General features: G+C 36.8%; 1 protein-coding gene across 1 annotated transcript; it reads right to left on the minus strand.

The window, feature by feature from the left end:
- Positions 1-2243: 2243 nt before the first annotated feature.
- Positions 2244-13339, minus strand: LOC117321581 (interferon-induced protein 44-like). The gene is made up of 8 exons (XM_033876046.1): positions 13165-13339; positions 8197-8327; positions 6322-6769; positions 6061-6113; positions 5467-5664; positions 4650-4796; positions 4309-4480; positions 2244-3234 (listed from the first exon to the last, which is right to left on the minus strand). Exons 1-8 carry the CDS (start codon positions 13337-13339, stop codon positions 2924-2926), a joined length of 1635 nt encoding a protein of 544 aa, XP_033731937.1. The 3' UTR covers positions 2244-2923.
- Between the last annotated feature and the right edge of the window lie 10466 nt (positions 13340-23805).

Genomic DNA, 23805 nt, shown 5'->3' on the forward strand with positions numbered 1-23805 from the left:
CAAAACAAAATTAGACGGCTATGCCGAAAAAAATACCGCTGTTTTGTTATTCAATTTTCATCTGAAAACAAAAGTCATATATAACTAATGTTAAAACACTATAGTGAGACTTTGGTGTTGATATTTGTTCAAGATTATTTGCCCATGTGAATACTACATCCGGATTTGAGCCATTCCGGTTCCGGTTTTTGTACCATACGATTTTCTTTGTTCGTATGTATGGGAAGGGAGGCAACTCTTGTTGGAGGTACCATTTTCTAGTATTTAGAGAGCTTCGCTCGGGCGCCTTTGGCGCCCTAGAGCTGCGCTCTTATTACGGAAATGCGTCTTGGAAACAAACAGGTAACGTACGCAATCCGATCATTTCAATGACATTGCACTGTGATACATACTTGTTATATACTTATACCGAATAACATTGATATCAGCTACGAATTGTAATTATTACTGTAGTGATCTTGTCTTACAGTGGTCATTACGCCAAAGCATTCAGCTGGTATCTTGCCGCATGAGCCGATTAAAGTTGGATTTCGGCAGCTATGATGGATGTTTACATATATAAAACGTGTATAAACCGATAGATTGAAGTCTCCTGAAGAGATCGGTAGTAGGATTATGTAGGTAGGTGGATATTTTGTTCGGAAAAATAAGTTTGAAAAAAAGGACAGAATTTCGATGGCGATAGGATGTTTCCCTTGTCAATATATATAGGTATTTCTGACTATTTTTTGTAATATAAAACTAGACATGCCCCTGTGCACCAACCAACAAAAGCTAGAAATATTTTCTAATGAAGTCTCGGTTAAAATATTTTATGCATTGGAAAGGAGGCTCGTTATGTACTATCACTTGGAAAAATAACTAGATATTTTCTTTTATTGGTTTCTTTTTTCTTTGATTCTTTTCTACTGAAAAATGAAAACTCATGAAACAGAAATGTATTCAGCAGCTCCTATCACCACTGACGAGTCCTAGAAGGACGAGACAGTTGTATGATGGTCGTAACAGAACGCCGACGTGGCGCAGCAGTATAAGCTGGCTAGGCGATTGGGTGTACAATTCGCATCCATGTATATGCATTGCGACTAAGGTATTGATATCATCTAATAGACGACTTCCATTATCATCATGTCAGGGTATCGGGTCGATTATCATTACGCCATTGAACGCTGTGGGTATTTCTAGCTAGGCGATTGGGTGCCGTAGATTGTGAGTTGCTAAGTGATATATATATATATATTTAAAACATAAAAACCTAACAACGTTCTCTTAGCGCTTTCTCTCCATCTTCGGAGTTCTTCAGAGAGGTTAGTTTATTTTGAACTCGTGATGACGTCATATATTATGACGTCACTAACATAGCAACAAGCAACAATGACGGCACAACAAATCTGTTCCAGTCAGAAAACATATAATTTATAAAGATAACTATATTCATTAATTCATTATTTTAAGAACATTAAACCGAAATAGTACTGTTCAAGCTAGGCTTAAGAAGTCTGATGAATTCAGATTATTTTGCCTCACGCTTGATTGGATCTGCATCATTCATTTGATAAATAGGGAAAATTTTAAACTCTCCATTAGAAAATTCGTGAACATGTTTACTAACAGGTAAAAATCTTAAATGATCTGTCCGAATTTGTTGTCTATGTACCGTCATTCTTGTGCGCAGTTCCGTACCAGTTTGACCAATATAAAAATTAAAGCATTTGCTACAAATTAAAACATAAATTACGTTGCTAGATCTACAATTCATATTCTTTTTAACTTTAAAATTGAAACCGTTTTTTAATTAAATTTTATATATATATATATGTTTTTAAATAGCTACTTTTTCCCATTCGATCTACAAAATATCTCAAAAAGTTATTCAGCAGAACTTTTGTATTAAGCGTTAAATTCACATAAAATCACATATCATGTCAAATTCTAATCTTTGACTCACCTTAGCTCAAAAACAAGCAAACCGACATCTCTGTATCCCCCCTTCAAAATGGGATATTTTAAAAGTTAGTGGTCAGAAAAGTTTATGTTTTCAACGGAGCAGATCCTTAAATGATTTGTTTGATGTAAATAGCGGGCTAACCTTAGGGGATGTTCGTTGCAAACTGCGGTCATATTACCGTATACGCAGTCAAAATGAGGTACAATCTTTAAAGTTTGTTTGTCCTTTTCTCCTTCCGAGTCACATGATTTGAATACGTCTATTAAACAAACAATACAAATGAGAGAAGGGGAAATTGATTGTTGTAGCCATTTTATTAAAATGATGTGTTAGTATCAGTGCCTTTGCCAGTGGTCCGAGTCAAGCAAAATGGGACAATGTGTACGTCTACATAGCGACTTCTTCTCAATAACCAAAATGCCAATATCCATCATATTAGACTGGCGGGCTGACCCAACATTCAAGTTTACAGCGATAAACTTTGTTAAAACACTTAAACTGATTAACGTAAAGCCTTCCTGTATGATATATCTGGTTCTGGTATCGGCCCAAACACAAAAAGAATGACCTTTACCCATAATCAAGGTCACAACTGTAGACAATAACACCTAATTTACTTCTACAGGTTATTCAAAAAGGTCTATGGTATTTGGCAGCTAGGTGATAGGGATGATGCCGGCGATAACTTCTGAATAGATATAACCTTGACACATATTCAAGGTCACAGGGGTGCATACCACAAATTTTGAAGAAAAAAAAACTGTTCAAATTTTCGAAAACAATAACAGTGGGTTGTTGAAGGTGGAATGTTGTCAAGTTTTCTGGTAACAATGATTCCATTGTCTGTTCAAATATTTACATTTTATACAAAAGGCTTGTATTAATATTGATTCATGCATCGGTGATTAGGGCGTGTATACCAATGATCTGATTGGTCAGATCGTGTCATTATTGTCCAATGAAATAAATTCCCGCTCATTCTTTCATCTGTGTCTGTGCCGATTTCTCAGCCTCCATTTGGTCGAGCTGGTTATAAAGGTAGTCGTCGGAGAAATGGAGAACCTGTCGCAGACATAGGAGAGACAAAATGTTAACATTCTGATCAAGTTCCACTTCACATTCATAGTTTTTGACCGGAAGTATGTGTGACCTTGGTAGACCCATAGCCATGGCAACCCTGTCGACACACTCCTTGACGGTGGGACTTACAAACACGTCACTGATTTCATCGGTCACTAACTCACAGATCCGGTCAATCTTGGTCAGTAACACCACCTGAGGTACAGCTGAAGGAGGAAACACGTGAATGACAGTGTATACTAGTATAGCGAAATTAAATCACGTGGATGACAGTGTATACTAGTATAGCGAAATGAAATCACGTGGATGACAGTGTATACTAGTATAGCGAAATGAAATCACGTGGATGACAGTGTATACTAGTATAGCGTAATGAAATCACGTGGATGACAGTATATACTAGTATAGCGAAATGAAATCACGTGGATGACAGTATATACTAGTATAGCGAAATAAAATCACGTGGATGACAATATATACTAGTATAGCGAAATAAAATCACGTGGATGACAGTATACTAGTATAGCGAAATGAAATTACGTGGATGACAGTGTATAGCACAATGAAAACATACCTAGGCACCCAATACAATATAGCATTGTTGTTTAAAATAGTAAATAAAACTCGGCGAATCTAATGATGACATGATTTAAGATTACTCCTCAATGGGGCCTTATATCTGTATCGGACGGTGATTTACAGTAATTACAACCTGACATTGATATCAATATTCCGTGTAGTCATACATAAAAACAATTATTATACCTTATGTAAGATTCTCGCCTTATTATTGGTCAATTCCTAATCACATGACCTGAAACACTATGCAGTGTCAGAAACAGCGGTCAACATTGCCGTGGGATATTGCAATGTTCCCCGCTCCGCCCGAAAACGCACGATTGTTTCTTACGGAAAATCCGAACATTGAGAAGGGAGACAATTCTTACAAACGCAACAGTGTAGTTTTACATAGATAAAGAGAACTGTACCAGATAAAACAGATTTTTTTCACTAGAAATGTTTTCTATTCGGTATAATAAGATAAATAGTGCCCTTGTCTGAGGGGAATATGGAGGATTGTTTCCCCTCGAGAACATTATCTTCCCTCGCCTATCGGCTCGGGAAGATAATGTTCCCTCGGGGAAACAATCCTCCATATTCCCCTCAGACAAGGGCACTATTTATATAATATTCTTTGTGTTAATATCCTCACTTCACTGTCATACATTGGATGCAGAACAAGGTCGACTATATATTTTGATATTGTAGAGAGTACTTACACCTCTGATTCATCTTAGCCTGCATATTCTTGATCCTCTCTAGAACTTTCTCGGAAATGACGTCAACGGTGCTGCTGTCCACCACAAATGCCACGCAATGGATACGGTCACCAAGGCCAGGGCTCTTCACGAATCCCATCACCTCCGGGGATAGAGGCACGACTGGGTTAAACTGCAGGCAAGGTTGGATAGAAACGTTATATCTAATCTAAGATTATTTAATTTCGCAATATATATATATATCATAATGTGAATAAATATTTTTATTTATTGTTCAGTATTTTCACAACATGTAGACGTTAAACAGTAAGTAGCTTGTGTTAGCCATCGATTTATCATACCTGAAATCTGTCGGGCACGTGGCCATCCAAAAGATAGCAAATTTCGTGATCATCCAATCCCTGGTCCTCTTCTAATCCACGCGTATCACACAGTCGGAAGTTGAGAGGTCTGCCTGCGTACCCGTCCCGAACTTGATACATCCGGTACTGAAAATTGAAATGGGATTCTGTGAGGACGGCAAATAAAATGATGAGCAGGGAACCTCGATATATTGAAACAGGGACACTTTTATGTTTCGTAACTAAGGTATGTTTTGGTTTTATGTTTCGTAACTAAGGTATGTCTTGGTTTTATGTTTCGTAACTAAGGTATGTCTTGGTTTTATGTTTCGTAACTAAGGTATATCTTTGTTTAATGTTTCGTAACTAAGGTATGTCTTGGTTTTATATTTTACGTAACTAAGGTATATGTCTTGGTTTTATGTTTCGTAACTAAGGTATGTCTTGGTTTATGTTTCGTAACTAAGGTATATTTTGGTTTTACATGTATGTTACGTAACTAAGGTATATTTTGGTTTTATGTTTCGTAACTAAGGAATGTCTTGGTTTTATGTTACGTAACTAAGGAATGTCTTGGTTTTATGTTACGTAACTAAGGTTTGTCTTTGTTTTATGATATTTTCGTTCAAAATTTTACCTTTGCACCCCTGATATCATTTCCCAACTGTGACTTTTACAGTTATAGTCGCATTAAAGATCTTTCCCTTGTTTTTAAATATTTTCTCTTTTATTTCATTATATTGTCAATCCTCGTTATAATGTCAGATACTTTGGTGGTATAACTTTGTTTTATTGACAACAAATCATACTAACTTACCGTTGTGGTGAGGCTATGGTCAGCACTCCCGGCATTTGCTTGACCACTGATGTGTCCACGGAAGATGGAGTTAATTGTATTAAAGAAACTGGATTTGCCTGACCCGACTTGGCCTATCATCAGTATCCTGGTCTGCTGTAGGCCAAGACCTGGTAGGGGTCGATAGGTTTCAATTGATTCTTTCAGCTCCTTCATGAACTGGGCAGAGTAAAAAAGAGTAGGTCAAAGACATATCACCTACATTTTCACTTTTTATATTTGTATCATATTAACCATAAATACAACAGAAGATAATTACATACATTCAAGCAAAAGGCATCCAGAGAATGCCACTTAAAAAAAGAAAACAAACTCGAAATCAATAGGTGCTACACAGGCAATATTTTTTCACGTGTATTCACATGAATTTTTTCATGTGAATTTCACGTGAATTTCACGTGAATATTTTTTCACGTGAAATTCACGTGAAATTTTTCATATGTGAATTTCACGTGAAGGAATATTGCCTGTGTATCACAGGAGGATTAGAAGTGGAGAGACAAATGATTCTGTTGAATTCTAATTGGACATAACATTACACCATGTTACACCTACTCTGGCATTCCACTCAACATTCCTCACCCATGGACGCTGCAGCATCTTCAACTCTACAAAGGAAACATAATGTGTGTGATTATTTCTAATGACTGTTATCAAGTCTAGGGTTCAACTATTCCCAAAATGATAGACCCTTAATGAAATTATTTATCAAGATGTGGATAGTCACGGTAACAGTTTTCCTTCTTGATATTCTTAATATCTGTAACTGAAATTGCATTAACAACTGATCATTAACAATTTGCAGTGAAATGATACCTTCGACACAGTAGACCTCCAAATCTAGGACCTGCAAGTGTCCGTTCATCACAGAATTATAACTCTGTCCCTGCATATCGTAATAACTACCGAAACTTGTCGTGCCATTCAGAGGAAAGAAATTACTACTTCTGTTGATTACACCGGTAAACGTTCTGAGATCGTGACCATTACTTCCTCCAAATGTCGGACCATAGTTAGCATGACCATATATAGCACTGTCAGCGCTCTGCAGTTTGGAGAACTTTTGTGGCTGGCAGTTTCCATTGTGCCTTAGCCTGAAGAGGAAGGCCTTGTCATCTGGTGAATATGTATTGTTTGAGTGCCAGCTCGTGGCCGTATATCCACCGAATACCGAGCCGTTCGTGTTGTACAGGACTGTGATAGTCGGACCCTTATTGTTACAGAGGGCGTGGAACGTGTGAGCCGCACAGCCGTCTCTGGAAACCTAAACGGATACAAACAAAATTGTCGGAAAACCTGATTAGTCAGACAAAATGAATTACGTAAATTCACTTCCGTTCCGGTTTTTGGGTTCAGTGTGATGTAACAGAGCGCAGGATTGATTACATTTAAATCACTGCCTCCGATAGGGTTCGCACCCGGGACCTCCGGCTTACTAGTCTTGCGCTCAACCGATCGAGCTAAAGATCTCTCTCTAGCCGAGCGGTATATTGCGGCTAGTATTGACCAAGGTTACAGTGATTCTGGCGAAACAATTGTTGATGTACAAATCCATAAAGAAGAAAGCTAAAAATCCAGTATTTTACCCATTTGAGGCCCCTACAAAAGGCTCACAAGAACCCTGCGGGATCAGTAAATTGCCAAATATAGATGATGGTCTCCATGGCGTCGTGATCATTGTCAATATATTTCGGGGTTTGTTAATTGCAGTTTTTGGTAATTTCATATCAAAATAGACTATTCAGAAATGTTATCGTTATCATTAATTTAGTCTTTTTTCTTGAATTCTTAAAATCTGCTAGAAACTACAAACATTATCATTTTTACTTCTTAAAGAATCTTCTTGCAAATATTAGCCCTATCACTGATTCAACGTAGAAAGGACCAAATTGGAACCCCTCATTTAAAATGAGTTTTTAGATAATATTTTATGTTTAAGTTTTCCATGCATCAATTTTTTTATCAAAGGCATTCATTAAATGAATCATTTTATTATACTTTACAGTTAAAAATGATTGAATGTTCTATTACTTATCTTGACCATGTGTAAGACGAGTTTTAAAGCTCAACATGGTATCAAGGATAAATAAAGACCATTATTATTATTATTATTATTATTATGTAGCATCTACTTTGAACAGCAGATTGAATGAACATGTACAATGTATCATTTACTTTGAATAGCAGATTGAATGAACATGTACAATGTATCGTTTACTTTGAACAGCAGATTGAATGAACATGTACAATGTATCGTTTACTTTGAATAGCAGATTGAATGAACATGTACAATGTATCATCTACTTTGAACAGCAGATTGAATGAACATGTACAATGTATCGTTTACTTTGAATAGTAGATTGAATGAACATGTACAATGTATCGTTTACTTTGAATAGCAGATTGAATGAACATGTACAATGTATCATCTACTTTGAACAGCAGATTGAATGAACATGTACAATGTATCGTTTACTTTGAATAGCAGATTGAATGAACATGTACAATGTATCATCTACTTTGAACAGCAGATTGAATGAACATGTACAATGTATCGTTTACTTTGAATAGTAGATTGAATGAACATGTACAATGTATCGTTTACTTTGAACAGCAGATTGAATGAACATGTACAATGTATCGTTTACTTTGAATAGCAGATTGAATGAACATGTACAATGTATCATTTACTTTGAACAGAAGAATGAAGCATTTGCGTTGGTTGGCGTCGATCCATCTGTGAAGCTGTTCTCTGAACTGATCGGTCAAACTTGTCCCCATGTCGATCGGTAGGCTTGGACTTGATGTTGAAGGGGATGGGCCTGTCGAGAACCTAAAGAAAAATTGTGTAATGTATTTCTAAACCAACATATTATGTAAAGTAGTAATTCGTTGTTACACGAAAATGTAGGCTAGAATTATAACAGCAAACCTCCCATTTGAGAATTTTTTACATGGATATTTAAACAGTTTGTTAAATTGTTATCTTAATTTTATAACAAGAGAATATTCGTTTTAAAAATATTTTTTTCCAAATGAACAACTTTAAGATACAATATTAATTGAATTATATACATACCAATGTTCTGTTAAAGCTTTTTTACCGGAATTGTATCTCTGAGACAAACAATCGCGTAAAGAGTTCATGTAGAAAACAATGGAGACATTCCATCGATCCTCAGGAACGCTGACGATATCTCACCATTCGCTGTAGCAGCTGGTGGCCAGTGAGTCATCACCAGTAAGGGCCGAGCTTTTAAATGTCTCTTAGCTTTCAATCAGGCCTTTTATAATGTTATCTTTTTCGCGCACAGCGTTGAAGTGCATTTTGTTCCTAAGGAAGAGCCGAAGAAAGTCAAGTTGAATGTTCGCTGATTCTGAAGATGGTAGGTGAAAAACAATGGTACGACATTTTAAGTTATAGACCGACGTTCACGCTATCTAAATTGAAAGTTATTACTTGATAAAAATGTATTATTACATATACAAGCAATATGCATGAACATATCTTAATTATTGAATTTACAACAAGCAATGATAATTACGACCAGATCCATTCCATGTTTTCAACAATAAAAGACTGAAAGAAACATTTGGTTTCAATACAGCTTTTGATTACAATGTCATGTGAGATAATCTAATCTGGGTCAAGGATTTTGCATCAGATGTATCATTAAATTTTGCAAGTTTTATTTCTATAAATAGAAAGTCAATTGTATAGGACAAAAGACACAAAAGATGGATTACACATTTAAATATAAACTGACCAAATATTTACAAATACAATGCCCTACGGCTGGCTCGTCCTGGAACATTTCAGTCAACTTATATGAGGGACCAAAATTGTTTAAGACCAAAAAGTTGTGGAATCAAAAGAGGCCCAAACAGATGTTATATATATTATATATATAATTACAAAGCAGTAGCGCGTGAACGAATGGCAATGTATAATGTATATTGCAATGTATAATGTATATTACAAGGTATAATGTATATTACAATGTATAATGTATATTGCAATGTTTAATGTATATTACAATGTTTAACGTAAATTACAACATATACCGTATATTACAATGTATAACGTATATTACAATGTATAAAGTATATTACAACATATAACGTATATTACAATGTATAGCGTATATCACAATATATAACGTATATGACAATGCATAATGTATATTAAAATGTATAACGTATATTACAACATATCCCTTTTTCTGATATTTTTCACCAGTAAAAAGTATAGCTTTTTCTGATTTGACCAATTAGATCACTGCTTACAAATGACCATTGGGAAAATTAAATAATATAGCTCTCCGTCATGATATATGACGTCATAAAATATAATACATAACGTCCCGTACATATCTGAGCCGCTGACAAAGGGGCCGCAATGACTTATCAGAGAGATTGAACAGAATATCTAACGGTATCTTCAGTAATACAGAATATATTTCACTCGTGTGGCTAATATTTTGAATGTTTCACGTGTACGTAGCACGCGTGAAATATACAAAAATATAAGCCACTACCAAATATATTTACTATTACTGAAAACAGTTAGATATCTTCCATATATAACGTATATTACAATGTATAACGTATATTACAACATAAAACGTATATCACAACATATAACGTATATTACAATGTATAACGTTTAATACAACATATAAAGTATATTACAATGAATAACGTATATTACAATATATAACAGATATTACAATATATAACGTATATTACAATATATAACGTATATTACAATATATAATGTATATTACAACATATAACGTATATTACAATGTATAAAGTATATTACAATGTATACCGTATATTACAATGTATAATGTATATTACAATGTATAACGTATATTACACTGTATACCGTATATTACAATGTATAACGTATATTACAATGTATAACGCATATTATACTGTATAATGAATATTACAATATATAACGTATATTACAATGTATACCGTATATTACAATGTATAACGTATATTACACTGTATACCGTATATTACACTGTATAACGTATATTACAATGTATACCGTATATTACAATGTATAACGTATATTACAATGTATACCGTATATTACAACGTATTACGTATATTACAACATATACCGTATATCACAATGTATACCGTATATCACAATATATAACGTATATTACAATGTATAACGTATATTACACTGTATAACGTATATTACAATGTATGCCGTATATTACAATGTATAACGTATATTACAATGTATACCGTATATTACAACGTATTACGTATATTACAACATATACCGTTTATCACAATGTATACCGTATATTACAATATATAACGTATATTACAACATATAACGTGTATTACAACATATAACGTATATTACAATATATAACGTATATTACAATGTAAACGTATATTACAATGTATAACGTATATTACAACATATAACGTATATTACAATGTATAACGTATATTACAACGTATAACGTATATTACACTGTATAACGTATATTACACTGTAAAGGACCCGTACCTCTAGAGATAATCACAAACATACACTAATGTGTATGACGCCATATAAAGTGCCAATCTATTTCTGTGGGTTGGTGAATATCAGCCATAATCTTAATTTACCCTCATCCCTAGACTTTCGCTTTGATGTACAGTTAGGTAGTGTAGATACATGTATGCTTTTAACACTACTCTACCTCATAACAAGCATGGCATGTTATGTATGAGAAAACAATCCTATTTTATCTACAGACAATACATATAATGTATATATTCTGGGATTTGAATCATATATTCCTTTTGCATGCAATACACACAAGTCATCAATGCAGACACCTGCATTTTATATGTGATTAAACATTTTTCGCAAACTTTTCACTCATTTTATCACCAGCCAGTCCTGCATACATGACATGTTTCGGTCGTTTTTTTGTCTATAGTTGTCTATTAATATTGTTTTCTCGCATTGTAGTGTATACATCACCCATACCTTTTGTTTCGTGTCTGCCACCACCATCAACCCATAATCAAAATGAAAACAATTACAATCAATATGCTAAATTTAACATCCTCCCATGTTAATCATTTGTTACATTATTGTTGTGCTTGCCTTTAGATTGCCTCAATGTTCGGAATTATGCGAGCAGATCAAAAGATGGGAAGTACGGATTCTGTGGTAGACCGCAAAACTAATACTTCAAGTTTGGACCGAGTAACACAAACACAGGTAAGTACACTCTCGTGGCTTACAAATAAACAAACATAAAAGCTTAAACACATGGCCAGTCAGTATTTTAAAAAGGAAACAACTGTATGTCTAATTGAACCGCTCTGACCTCATAATTAGAGATAAAGACAACATGGCGGTGCACGCAGGATATACTTGACTTGTTGAGTTCTCTACCAAAGATCGGTATGTTTGTTTTTATCTGCATCACAAGCGTCAAATCTACACATTTACCTTGGGTAATTAGTTGCCCATTATCAACCGGGATGTTACATGGGTTGAGAGAGTGTGTGAAATAGTAGCGTGCGAGTGCACGGTGATCCAGTGGTAGGACGTAGGGCCACGTGACCGAAGGGTCGCTGGCCACGTGACCGAAGGGGCGCTAGCTATATAGCTTGAGTCCCTCACGGGCGCTGTGTTGTATGCGTGAACAAGATGCTTTACTCTGCTGTGTTCCAGTTGACTCAGGTGTAAATAAGTACGTGGTAGGGCATTGTGAGTAATTTAGTGAGTAAGCTGTTAGCTTTGATACGTCTATGTTACTGTTATATAGCGGATATGAAACTCTATATTGTAGGTAATTGTCATGGCAACTGCATAAATCAAATTAACATATATATTCACCTGAATATATTTACACAATCATAGGAAAATATATTTACACCATACACAACACCCTTTCACGTTCCCACTCATTCTCTACAATTAATTAATATTGTGCAACACAAAAACCCTTCTCTGAGACCTACATGTATATATCGTCTCTCCGGACACAAAATATATATACAGTTCATCACTGTGGTTAACGTCCAAAATTCTACCGATGTTACACTCCAATGCTATCTATTGCACTATCCTTTTGTCGCATCAAATTCCATCATGCTTTTGAACCAATTAAACTGATTCTGTATTGTTATACCTCGAAATACTGTGTTGGCTGATTTTGTAGTTCAAACCATGTTGTTCCTCAAAATACATTTTATTGTAGGTCACAGCCATCATGCCACAACATGCAACACATAAGAATGTTGCCATTAATGTAGGTAGAAATGGTGACAACAATGTTGCCCAAAATGATGATGATAATGTTACAAATGTATGCGCAAATATTTGTATGTTAATCATGATTTTTCACTCAATGTTTCCAGTAGCACAGATATTGTCACAGATAGGAACAATAATGTTAATGAAAATGTCAAATACTTTACAAGGAATGTAAACTCGAATACTTACACATAGAGTTTTCATAATGTTGTCAGAACTGTTGCCAAGAATGCTGACCCTAATGTTGTCTCAGATGGCAAAACTGTGAGTTCTCAAAATATTGTCAAATATGTTACAGAGAACAATGCCTCTAATGTAGTTACATATGTGGACACTGAACATTTTCCAATTGTTATACATGTTACCATTGACGTTGACTCGAATGTTGTACAACATGTTACCATTGACGTTGACTCGAATGTTGTACAACATGTTACCATTGACGTTGACTCGAATGTTGTACAACATGTTACCATTGACGTTGACTCGAATGTTGTACAACATGTTACCATTGGCGTTGACTCGAATGTTGTACAACATGTTACCATTGACGTTGACTCAAATGTTGTACAACATGTTACCATTGACGTTGACTCGAATGTTGTACAACATGTTACCATTGACGTTGACTCGAATGTTGTACAACATGTTACCATTGACGTTGACTCGAATGTTGTACAACATGTTACCATTGACGTTGACTCGAATGTTGTACAACATGTTACCATTGACGTTGACTCGAATGTTGTACAACATGTTACCATTGGCGTTGACTCGAATGTTGTACAACATGTTACCATTGACGTTGACTCGAATGTTGTACAACATGTTACCATTGACGTTGACTCGAATGTTGTACAACATGTTACCATTGACGTTGACTCGAATGTTGTCACTAAGTCTGATGTTTTTTGTTGACTGCAACAATATTGCCCATGATGTCCACAAAAATGTTGACCCCATTGATGACACTGTACATAGGATCATTTAACTGAGTGATACAAAACCATTTGAGAAGTTTATCTCCTACTTTGATATGAGCAATGAAAACGTATCGAACGACTTAATCAACACTTTTAAGCAGTGTGTTTATAGGAATATAGACATCCTTGTGACAGCTGAGAATCCTTCCCTCGGTATACCACTGTGGTAGAGCATCGTAAACACTTGAAAGCTGACGCCATTCCAAAGCATCATCAACCATATAGGTAAACACGAAGTATTATCAACCATATAGGTAAACACGAAGTATCATCAACCATATAGGTAAACACGAAGTATCATCAACCATATAGGTAAATACGAAGTATCATCAACCATATAGGTAAACACGAAGTATCATCAACTATATAGGTAAACACGAAGTATCATCAACTATATAGGTAAACACGAAGTAGTATCAACCATATAGGTAAACACGAAGTAGTATCAACCATATAGGTAAACACGAAGTAGTATCAACCATATAGGTAAACACGAAGTAGTATCAACCATATAGGTAAACACGAAGTAGTATCAACCATATAGGTAAACACGAAGTAGTATCAACCATATAGGTAAACACGAAGTAGTATCAACCATATAGGTAAACACGAAGCATTACGTGTACAGTTAACACATCTACTCAACCAGGGGATTATTGCACCTCTTGATGAAAAGAAAGATGTACCCATATCAAGTCCGATTGTACTTGTTTCTAAACGGAAATCTTAAAGGTGATACCCCGCCCCCCTTCACAACCAGCATCATCTTACAGTTATGTTGCGTATTTCGCTACCTAAACTTTCAGACTTTACCATTCTGTTATACAATACTAGACATCCAGGAATTAACAGAATCGTTTGATTGTCAGTGCCCAAATTAGTATCGACAATGAGCGCAGGGGTGTTTTTCAGATGGGGATAGAAAAAAATATTTCTGCCTAGGCAATATTCGATTTTTCCCTAGGCAGAAATATTTTTGCCTAAGCAATATTCGATTTTTCCCTAGGCAGAAATAATTTTGCCTAGGCAATATTTTATTTTTGCCTAGGCAAAAATATTTAATTATGACATCCTTCCCGCGCCATACTAATTTCCCTTTCGTTCAGGATGTCCATGCTGTTGGTGTTATCCTCACAAACGGACAGAGATTAAATCATCTTGTGCATTCAAATAGTAGTCGGTCTTGCAGTCGGACTTTGTTCAATGAGGCATTATGATGCTGGCGCAGAGAAAGGAAATATCGCTGTTAACAGTAGGACTCACTGAAAATGGGTCGCAACATTTCATAAACGAAGGTCACCTAAAGGACATATTGCATGAACGTGACTGCATACCCTGTGTGAACTTGCTCCAGCTCCCAGCAAGTGAACCAATGATTTTCATCAGTAAGAAAGAATTACCTACCCTTGATTCTGTTGATCATTCAGGAAATCTCCCAAAGCGAACAACATTACACTGGAGACACTAGGTAATATTGTAGATACTATGTCACTTGCAGAGGATGCTTATTGCAGTGCTACGGATATGGACATGAAAACAGCTCTTATAGATCTAGAGTCAATAGATAAGTATACTAAGGTGGACCCTTACATACAGGACACCGATATCGATTTTAGCGCCTTCAATGAGAGTTTCAGTTCTCTCATGGATTGTCCAGTATAGCAATCTGTGTGACACTTTACAACCTAAACCCTATCAGGACACGAGTTTGACCTTTGAATCAGGATCTACTGCAGAGACTGTCAAGGCGAGTTTGGAATTTCCAGGTTCATAATGTCTTAACCTGTGGGGAACTACCTCTTTCTCAGAAAGCTGCCGGGAAAATAATTCTGGAGATCGAGGATGGCTTATGTTTTGATAAACGGAATGTTATTTCATTCGTGTGTGGCTAAATCAAAACGTTTGATGTCGTTTAAACACTACACACCACTTCATTACCTTCTACACATTTACCATGACTCCGCTGTGGGTGGACATACAGGATCGTATCCGAGAAGATTCCTTTTCCCCACGATTATCGATCGTTCCTGCCCAGAAAAGTTCTTTCTTTCCCACATAGACATTCTATTACTGCGTTTCTGACTCCACATAGGCCATTTGACGTCTGGGAAGTTGACCTCAATTGGTCGTTGCCGGAAAAAAGTCCTACATTTTCAGTGCTATAGACTTGTTTTCAAACTATGTGTTTGCATTGCCTAATGCCAGTAGTGATGCCCTCTCTGTTGGGGAGGCTATATTCCAATTAGTCTTAATGTTTGGTGTTTGTGATACTCTAGTCTCAGATCAAGGCCACACAGCAAACTTATCTGTTAAAAGTACAGCAAAACTTCAAGCCTAGTTACACGCATCATTGTCTTGGGGCGTGTGAACGAACTCACCTTGTCTTGGCTACCAAACAGTAAACGAAACAACTGGGAGGAGGTTCTTCCTGCGGTCACTGTTCTCAATGTAAACAATGCTCATTGTTCTCTGTAAACACCAGTTCTGTCTGGATATTCAGCTCTTGAAGTTGCTTTTGGAGATCGGCCGTCTTTTCTGCTCTTATGTATTTTGCCTGACGTAAAAAGTGTTTCATAGGATATGCATGCTTATGTGAACCAAGTACACCATCGGCTTGAGCTCGTGCAGATATGAAGGAACATATTCTCCATTCCCAGTCTCAGATGATTAAAGTGCTAATGTGAACAACAAGGCAGAAACTTTCATGTTGGAGATTATTTGAGACATAAATCTTTGGGTACTGGTCAAAAACTTCAGAATGTGTATAAGGGACCTTTATTAATAATGATCCTTCTACAAGGAAACAACTAGATCGACCAGTGCATATTCGCGCACCAACATCAGTGTACCACTTCCTGCAAGTGTCTGTAGGAGTTCAAGTGATAATGGTTCCAAATGACTCATAAACTGAGGAGGATCGACGACATTGCTGTATTTTCCCACCATCTGTGGTTGATAAGAGCCAGACTGTTTCTCTTCCAAAATCATTGTTGCTTGCATCTGATCCAGACAGTCCTCTCGAATCAGTTCTACTGACACCACCCACTCGTCCCATTCCTAAACCTTTACGATTTCGGACCGAAGGATATTTAGATCCTGCAATGGTATCTTGGTCGAAAACCTCAAGTATATCTGAAGATAAATACTACAAAATTCGACGAGTTCACGCCCTACGAGGAAGTGTATTTAAGCGTGGATATTTGGTGTAATTTGTGGGTGAGCCTTCTCAGAAACCCACATGGGTATATTTTGACTCTCTCAATAAGACTACTCAGCGGTTAGTTCTTACACAAGGAAGTCTAAATGCATAGAATGAACTATCTCTGTATATATGCCAATGTTGCACACTCCTAGCTTCCAGTTATCCTTGATAATTTTGAACATGTTTGAAATACTAGAACTAAACTGCTCAAATTGATCAAATTAATTTATTAGATTTTACCCCGAGTTATTATTCCTACATTGTATGTTAAAGTTTCTTTATTTTGGATATATGTTTTCCCTTTTGTATCATTACCTTGCGCAATTATCATTCATACAATGTAGTTGATTAGTTGCCCTCATTCAATGCATTTTCTTATAGAGTTAAATTCCTTCCTTATCATTTTCTGACATGTTAGTTTCGTTCTTATTCCATCCATTTTAGAGTTTTTTGGTGTTTAAAAAAAAAAAAAACCTTTATAATGTTGATTTTCCTGTCCATAAGATGTTTGTAATAGATAGATTGAAGTTTGCAATATTAATTTTCAGAGACTATACATCAAAATTGCTTTGGGAATTATTTTATATGATTACATAAATAATGTTGATTTGTTTTGATTTGTTTGATTAATAGATTGCCACATACAGATTGTTTTTTTTATTGAATATGGAACATAGTTGATCGACCTGATTATTTGCTAACACGTGTATCTGTGCGTGTTTGTACCTGTGCAAAGGTGGTAAAGTTAGAGGTGAATGTAGTTGTTTATAAACTACTCGATCCTCTTTCATTTCTCTGAAATCGATTCATGTCTACTCTGGTTAATGCTTTGATGTGTTAAAATAACATCAGTGGCATTATTCTGTATCAAACTAAAAGAAATCATTAACTCCCATGAAGTAGATTTACAACGCCTTGCGCTAATTGAATTTGTGAATATATATATTCTTAAATGGAGGGAATTATAACTCTTTTAATTTCGATATTGTCCATTCCAGAAATGTTTTTCATTAATTTCCTTTCGATAATAATTACAGGTTATGTTATGAATTTGAATCATGCATCAGTTGGCCTATACTTAACCAGTTTAAAAAAAAAACAAACAAAAAAAACATTGCTCCTATATTTAAGAAATAATCAACGAAGATTCATGTATTGTTGCAGGATATACAACGAGGACGAGGTTATTTTGCAATTAAATTAATAACGAAGGCCGCAGGCCCGAGTTATTAATTAGAATTGCAAAATATCCGAGTCCTAATTGTATATCCTGCAACAATACACGAGTTAAAGTTAATTATTTCTATTCTACCATGTACTGTTTAGTTCTGAGATCTACCTCTTCCTAAAAGAAAAAACGGCAAAGAAACCCCGGGAAATGTGTCGCTACATGGCTGTTACAATTTACAGGAAACGATAAGGCGCGCGTGCTAATGAATATTCAAAAGATGACGTCAATCCTAAACCAGTTGACGGCAACGTTACGAGAACTTTCGGGGATGTCGGCCAGTAATTCATGTAGATATGTTCTCCAAAGGTTTGCCTGTGGAAATTGACCTTACAACATACTGTTTAGCAAAGTCTGCTCTGTGTCGATAGAAATTAACAATCTGGCAAATTTCTCCGTTGTAAAATACACGGTCTCCGACGATCAAACGTTTTGGCGCCGTCATGTTTGTTTACAAATGCACGATTATGGAGGGGAAAGTGTGTTTTATTGACACGAGAGTGGATTACTGGCAATTCTACCACGTTTGCTATGCAACGCCAGTTTTGATTGGTTTCAAACCGTGTATTATTTACCAGTAATACACTCTCGTGTCAATAATACACGCTCGTGAGTCACGGCTGTTACATTATTTCCCCTCCAAAATCGTGCATATGTAAACAGCATTTTGTCATTTACGGTAAAGAATAAATGAAAGGAAACGGCGCGTTTTAGTTTGTCTTCTCGTTGACATCAACGTTGCAACCTCCCTTGCGACACCCTATATGTAAAGGCACTGCTCCTTAGGTACTGTACTAGTTCAGCACAGATATTGTTCGTCTGTTTTTACATAAACACACAGGGATTCCGCTTTCGCTATGGGTCTGGTACATGGACAATACTTGGTTAATGGCTCCCTGTCATAAGGTCACCTGTAAGGTTACAGAGTCAACGTTCTAAGTTCATGGGTTTAAAGTTTACCTACAATGACATTTATAATCTCTTCCTCTCTATCTCCTTTTACTTTTCTCTCTATTTCCTATTTATTAACATTATTTTAGGAAATTATTCTACAACAATGACCTAACAATATTACATCCTATATTTTGCATATTAAACATATTACTAACTGTACATGATTTACTATTGGTGTATCTGTTATCCACGTTTGACCACACAGCCCACTCTCCCCTGCTTCATTCTAGGACTCCCACACTCCGTTGAGGTGGCCATAGCACACATCTTCTCAAAGTAGCAACGTTTTGCCAAAACCAAACACACAGCTTACATGTAGTGGCTTCAAACCATCATCAACTTAGATAACAACGTTGGGCACCCAGTCCTAGTAAAATCACATTACCAAGCACACAGAGTACATGTATATATTTATCCCCTGGCACACAGCCTCTGACATCAGTGAACCTTCCAGGTCTGAGGTTGATTACCTGTATTGGATGATTTGGTTACGCCTCAGTGACCCGACTCAGCACTTCCTGTTCAGTGAACTCAGGTCACCTCTAACAGTACACTGTATTGAATACCGAGAAAAAACACTCTATAGTATACAGTTGTTGACTGGGGTTGAGGGCAACAGATGATATGTTGAACCTGAAAGCAAACTGTTGCCCGAGGCCGAAGGGCGAGGGTAACAGTTTGCTTGAGGGTCCAACAGGTCATCTGTTGCCCGAAATCACAGTCGATAACTGTTTTGTTATATCCTTTTCAAACATCAAATATTTTACTGAAAATAACAATAATAAAATTCACAATAATTTATTCACATTCTGTTTTATCCCTGTAAATGCCGGATTAATGTAAGATAATGTAGTGTCCAAATTAACTACCTTGGGCATGTTTCTGACAGGTTTTTAGCGTCTTACTTGAAAGATTTAAGTTGGACATGGAGATTTGTTTTTAGAATTAGGTTTTTTTATGTCATGGCGCAGCGTCCGTCGTCCGTCCGTCCGTCCGTCCGTCGTCCGTCAACATTTGCTTCAAATCGCTACTAGTCAAAAAGTTTTTATTGAATTTTGACCAAATTTGGCCAGAAACATCCTTGGCAGAAGGGGAACAGATTTTGCATAAATGGTGACTCTGACCCCAAAGGGGCCAAAGGGGCGGGGCCCAATAGGGGAAATAGAGGTAATTCCTTTTAAATCGCTACTAGTCATAAAGTTATTAATGGATTTGAACCCAATTTGGTCAGAAACATCCATGGCAGAAGGGGAACAGATTTTGCATAAATGGTGGCTCTGACCCCGGAGGCGCCAAAGGGGCGGGGCCCAATAGGGGAAATAGAGGTAATTCCTTTAAATCGCTACTTGTCATAAAGTTATGAATGGATTTGAACCTAAATTGATCAGGAACATCCTTGGGGGAAGGGGAACAGATTTTGCATAAATGGTGACTGTGACCCCCGAGGGGCCAAAGGGGCGGGGCCCAATAGTGGAAATAGAGGTAATTCCTTTAAATCGCTACTAGTCATAAAGTTATGAATGGATTTGAACCCAATTTGGTCAGAAACATCCTTGGGGGAAGGCAAACCGATTTTGCATAAATGGTGACTCTGACCCCCCGATGGGCCAAAAGGGCGGGGCCCAATAGGAGAAATAGAGGTAATTCCTTTAAATCGCTACTAGTCATAAAGTTATGAATGGATTTGAACCCAATTTGGTCAGAGACATCCTTGGGGGAAGGGAAACAGATTTTGCATAAATGGTGGCTCTGACCCCGGAGGCGCCAAAGGGGCGGAGCCCAATAGGGAAATAGAGGTAATTCCTTTAAATCGCTACTTGTCATAAAGTTATATATAGGATTTGAACCCAATTTGGTCAGAAACATCCTTGGGGAAGGGGAACAGATTTTGCATAAATGGTGGCTCTGACCCCGGAGGCGCCAAAGGGGCGAGCCCAATAGGGGAAATAGAGGTAATTCCTTTAAATCGCTACTTGCCATAAAGTTGTGAATGGATTTGAACCCAATTTTGTTAGAAAGATCCTTGGGGGAAGGGGAACAGATTTTGCATAAAAGTTGACTCTGACCCCCCGATGGGCCAAAAGGGCGGGGCCCAATAGGAGAAATAGAGGTAATTCCTTTAAATCGCTACTAGTCATAAAGTTATGAATGGATTTGAACCCAATTTGGTCAGAGACATCCTTGGGGGAAGGGAAACAGATTTTGCATAAATGGTGGCTCTGACCCCGGAGGCGCCAAAGGGTACCTCCTCCAAAGGGGCAAACATGAGACCCCAGGGCCATGAAATTCACAATTTTGGTAAAGTACCTTAAGACCATTCAATCTGTGAAAAGTATTTGATTCTTATCTGATTTGGGTCGTGATAAGATATTTTTTGAAATTTCAGTTAATTTGGCTTGTATTGGCCCCGCCTATCAGCCCCTGGGTGTCGATCAGGGCCAACATGAGCATACCATCAAACTGTCATCCCATGCTGAAAATGTTAACCAAGTAAAAATGAGCTCTAATAGAAATGAAACAAATGATAGTCAAAAACGTGATTTTCCTAAATAAACTATAATATAGGTTTACCCCCTCCCCAGGAGCAAACGTGAGACCCCTGGGTCATGAAATTCACAATTTTGGTAAAGCACCTTAAGACCTTTCTATCTGTAAAGGGTATTTGATTCTACCTTATCTGGAAGTTGAGAAGATTTTTGAAATTTTCGTCAATTTTACCTTTTTTGGCCCCACCCCTCAGGCCCCTAGGGAGGTGGGACCATATAATTCCCAAGTTTGGTTCACATTTGGTCATTGAAGCTTCCTGCCAAATTTCATTGAATTTGGTTGATCGGTTTTGGAGAAGTCGAAAATGTAAATTGTTTACGACCACGATGCACGACGCATGACACGTGAACACTTTTGCCGATTTTCCACATAAGAAGAATTCAATTTTAAATACGTTAAGCGAGGCAATAGACATACTTCAGTTATGTTGGACGTAGATTAAATTGTAAATTATTACCAGTCATACCGTAGATTACATTGTAAATTATTATCAGTTAGTCATTACATAGATTACATTTTAAATTATTGCTGTTTTAATTATTATTTGTCCTAGAACTTGATATCTGGCCAGGTGGAAGCCCTGTACGAGAGTGTTCAGCTACAGAATGAGTTGGTTAAATCCCTTACCGATGAAAAAGATATGCTTCTCTACCAGCTGGCCGAGGCCAGGAGCCAGCATCTGAAATATCGCGTGGATCAAGGAGAAGATCCAGTCAGGACGAGATCTGCCTCTGTGTGTTTTGGCCAGAGTTGTACTCATCACACAGAAATCGAGAAGTTAAAGTCCAGAATATCTGAGTTACAGACACACTCGACACGCTTAGACAATTTACACGACAGACAAAAGAAACGACATGAAATTGAAAACGCAAAATGTTTAAATGAAATCAAAAAGCTAAAGGAGGATAAGAAAGCGTTCATTCACGAAATTAGACGTTTAGGCGACGTCAATGAAAAACTGTTAAAGGAAAAGAATGAAATCGAAGAAAAGTGCCGGACTTTAGAAGGAAACATTTATGACTTATCCAGTGGTCGGGGTAAGCATAATGTGAGAACGTTATAACGGACATATTAATATTTATTTGTTAAAACATAACAATATACATAATCCTGTCTACACTGCTCTTGGGCTAATATCAAACCTGGAAAACAACCAATGTAACATAAAATAAGAATCATTCTATCTTATTTCCTCCGATATACGTTTTCATGGCGATAAGTTGGTAGTTAAGGATCTATTATGGCTGATATGATTCCTTCACTGACCGAACTGGTCGCAAATTATAGGTTAACCAATGACATGCTAATTAATGACGTGTTAAACAATGCGTGTTAACTAACGACCTATTAACAAACGATGTGTTAACTAATGACGTGTTAACTAATGACGTGTTAACTAGTGACGTGTTAACTAGTGACGTGTTAACTAATGACGTGTTAACTAGTGACGTGTTAACTAATGACGTGTTAACTAGTGACGTGTTAACTAATGACGTGTTAACTAATGACGTGTTAACTAGTGACGTGTTAACTAGTGACGTGTTAACTAATGACGTGTTAACTAATGACGTGTTAACTAATGACGTGTTAACTAGTGACGTGTTAACTAGTGACGTGTTAACTAATGACGTGTTAACTAGTGCCGTGTTAACTAGTGACGTGTAAACTAATGACGTGCTAACTAGTGACGTGTTAACTAGTGACGTGTTAACTAGTGACGTGTTAACTAATGACGTGTTAACTAGTGACGTGTTAACTAATGACGTGTTAGCCAATAACGACTGATAATATTGATAAAGAATTAATATTTGTTGCTTGTTTAAGAATATGTAAACTCCACGTGGGGAATGTTAAACATGGTCATTTATTCCTAATAGTTTCAAATCAATTTCAGTATATTTCTTCACGGGTATTCAGAAGACATATGTTGAAGACCTATCGTCCCAACTCGGTACCATGTTGTCGTTCCAAATGGAGTCCCGGGGGGTAAAGATACGAGTAGAACGCTGTGCTGATCCCCAGGCCCACCCCAACAACATTCCACTGGTTGTTCTGTGTATCAACGCATCTAGACTTGGCACCGACGTCCATC

This window comes from Pecten maximus, chromosome 1 (assembly GCF_902652985.1).
Source record: "Pecten maximus chromosome 1, xPecMax1.1, whole genome shotgun sequence".
NCBI lineage: Eukaryota > Metazoa > Mollusca > Bivalvia > Pectinida > Pectinidae > Pecten > Pecten maximus.

Coding starts and splice junctions, on each gene's coding strand:
- LOC117321581 (XM_033876046.1), bottom strand. CDS start 13,339: ATGTTGTACAACATTCGAGTCAACGCCAATGGTAACATGTTGTACAAC. Junction 8,328..13,164: donor CATTCGAGTCAACGTCAATG/GTAACATGTATA, acceptor GGTTCTCGACAG/GCCCATCCCCTTCAACATCA. Junction 4,481..4,649: donor ACGTGCCCGACAGATTTCAG/GTATGATAAATC, acceptor CCTTGCCTGCAG/TTTAACCCAGTCGTGCCTCT.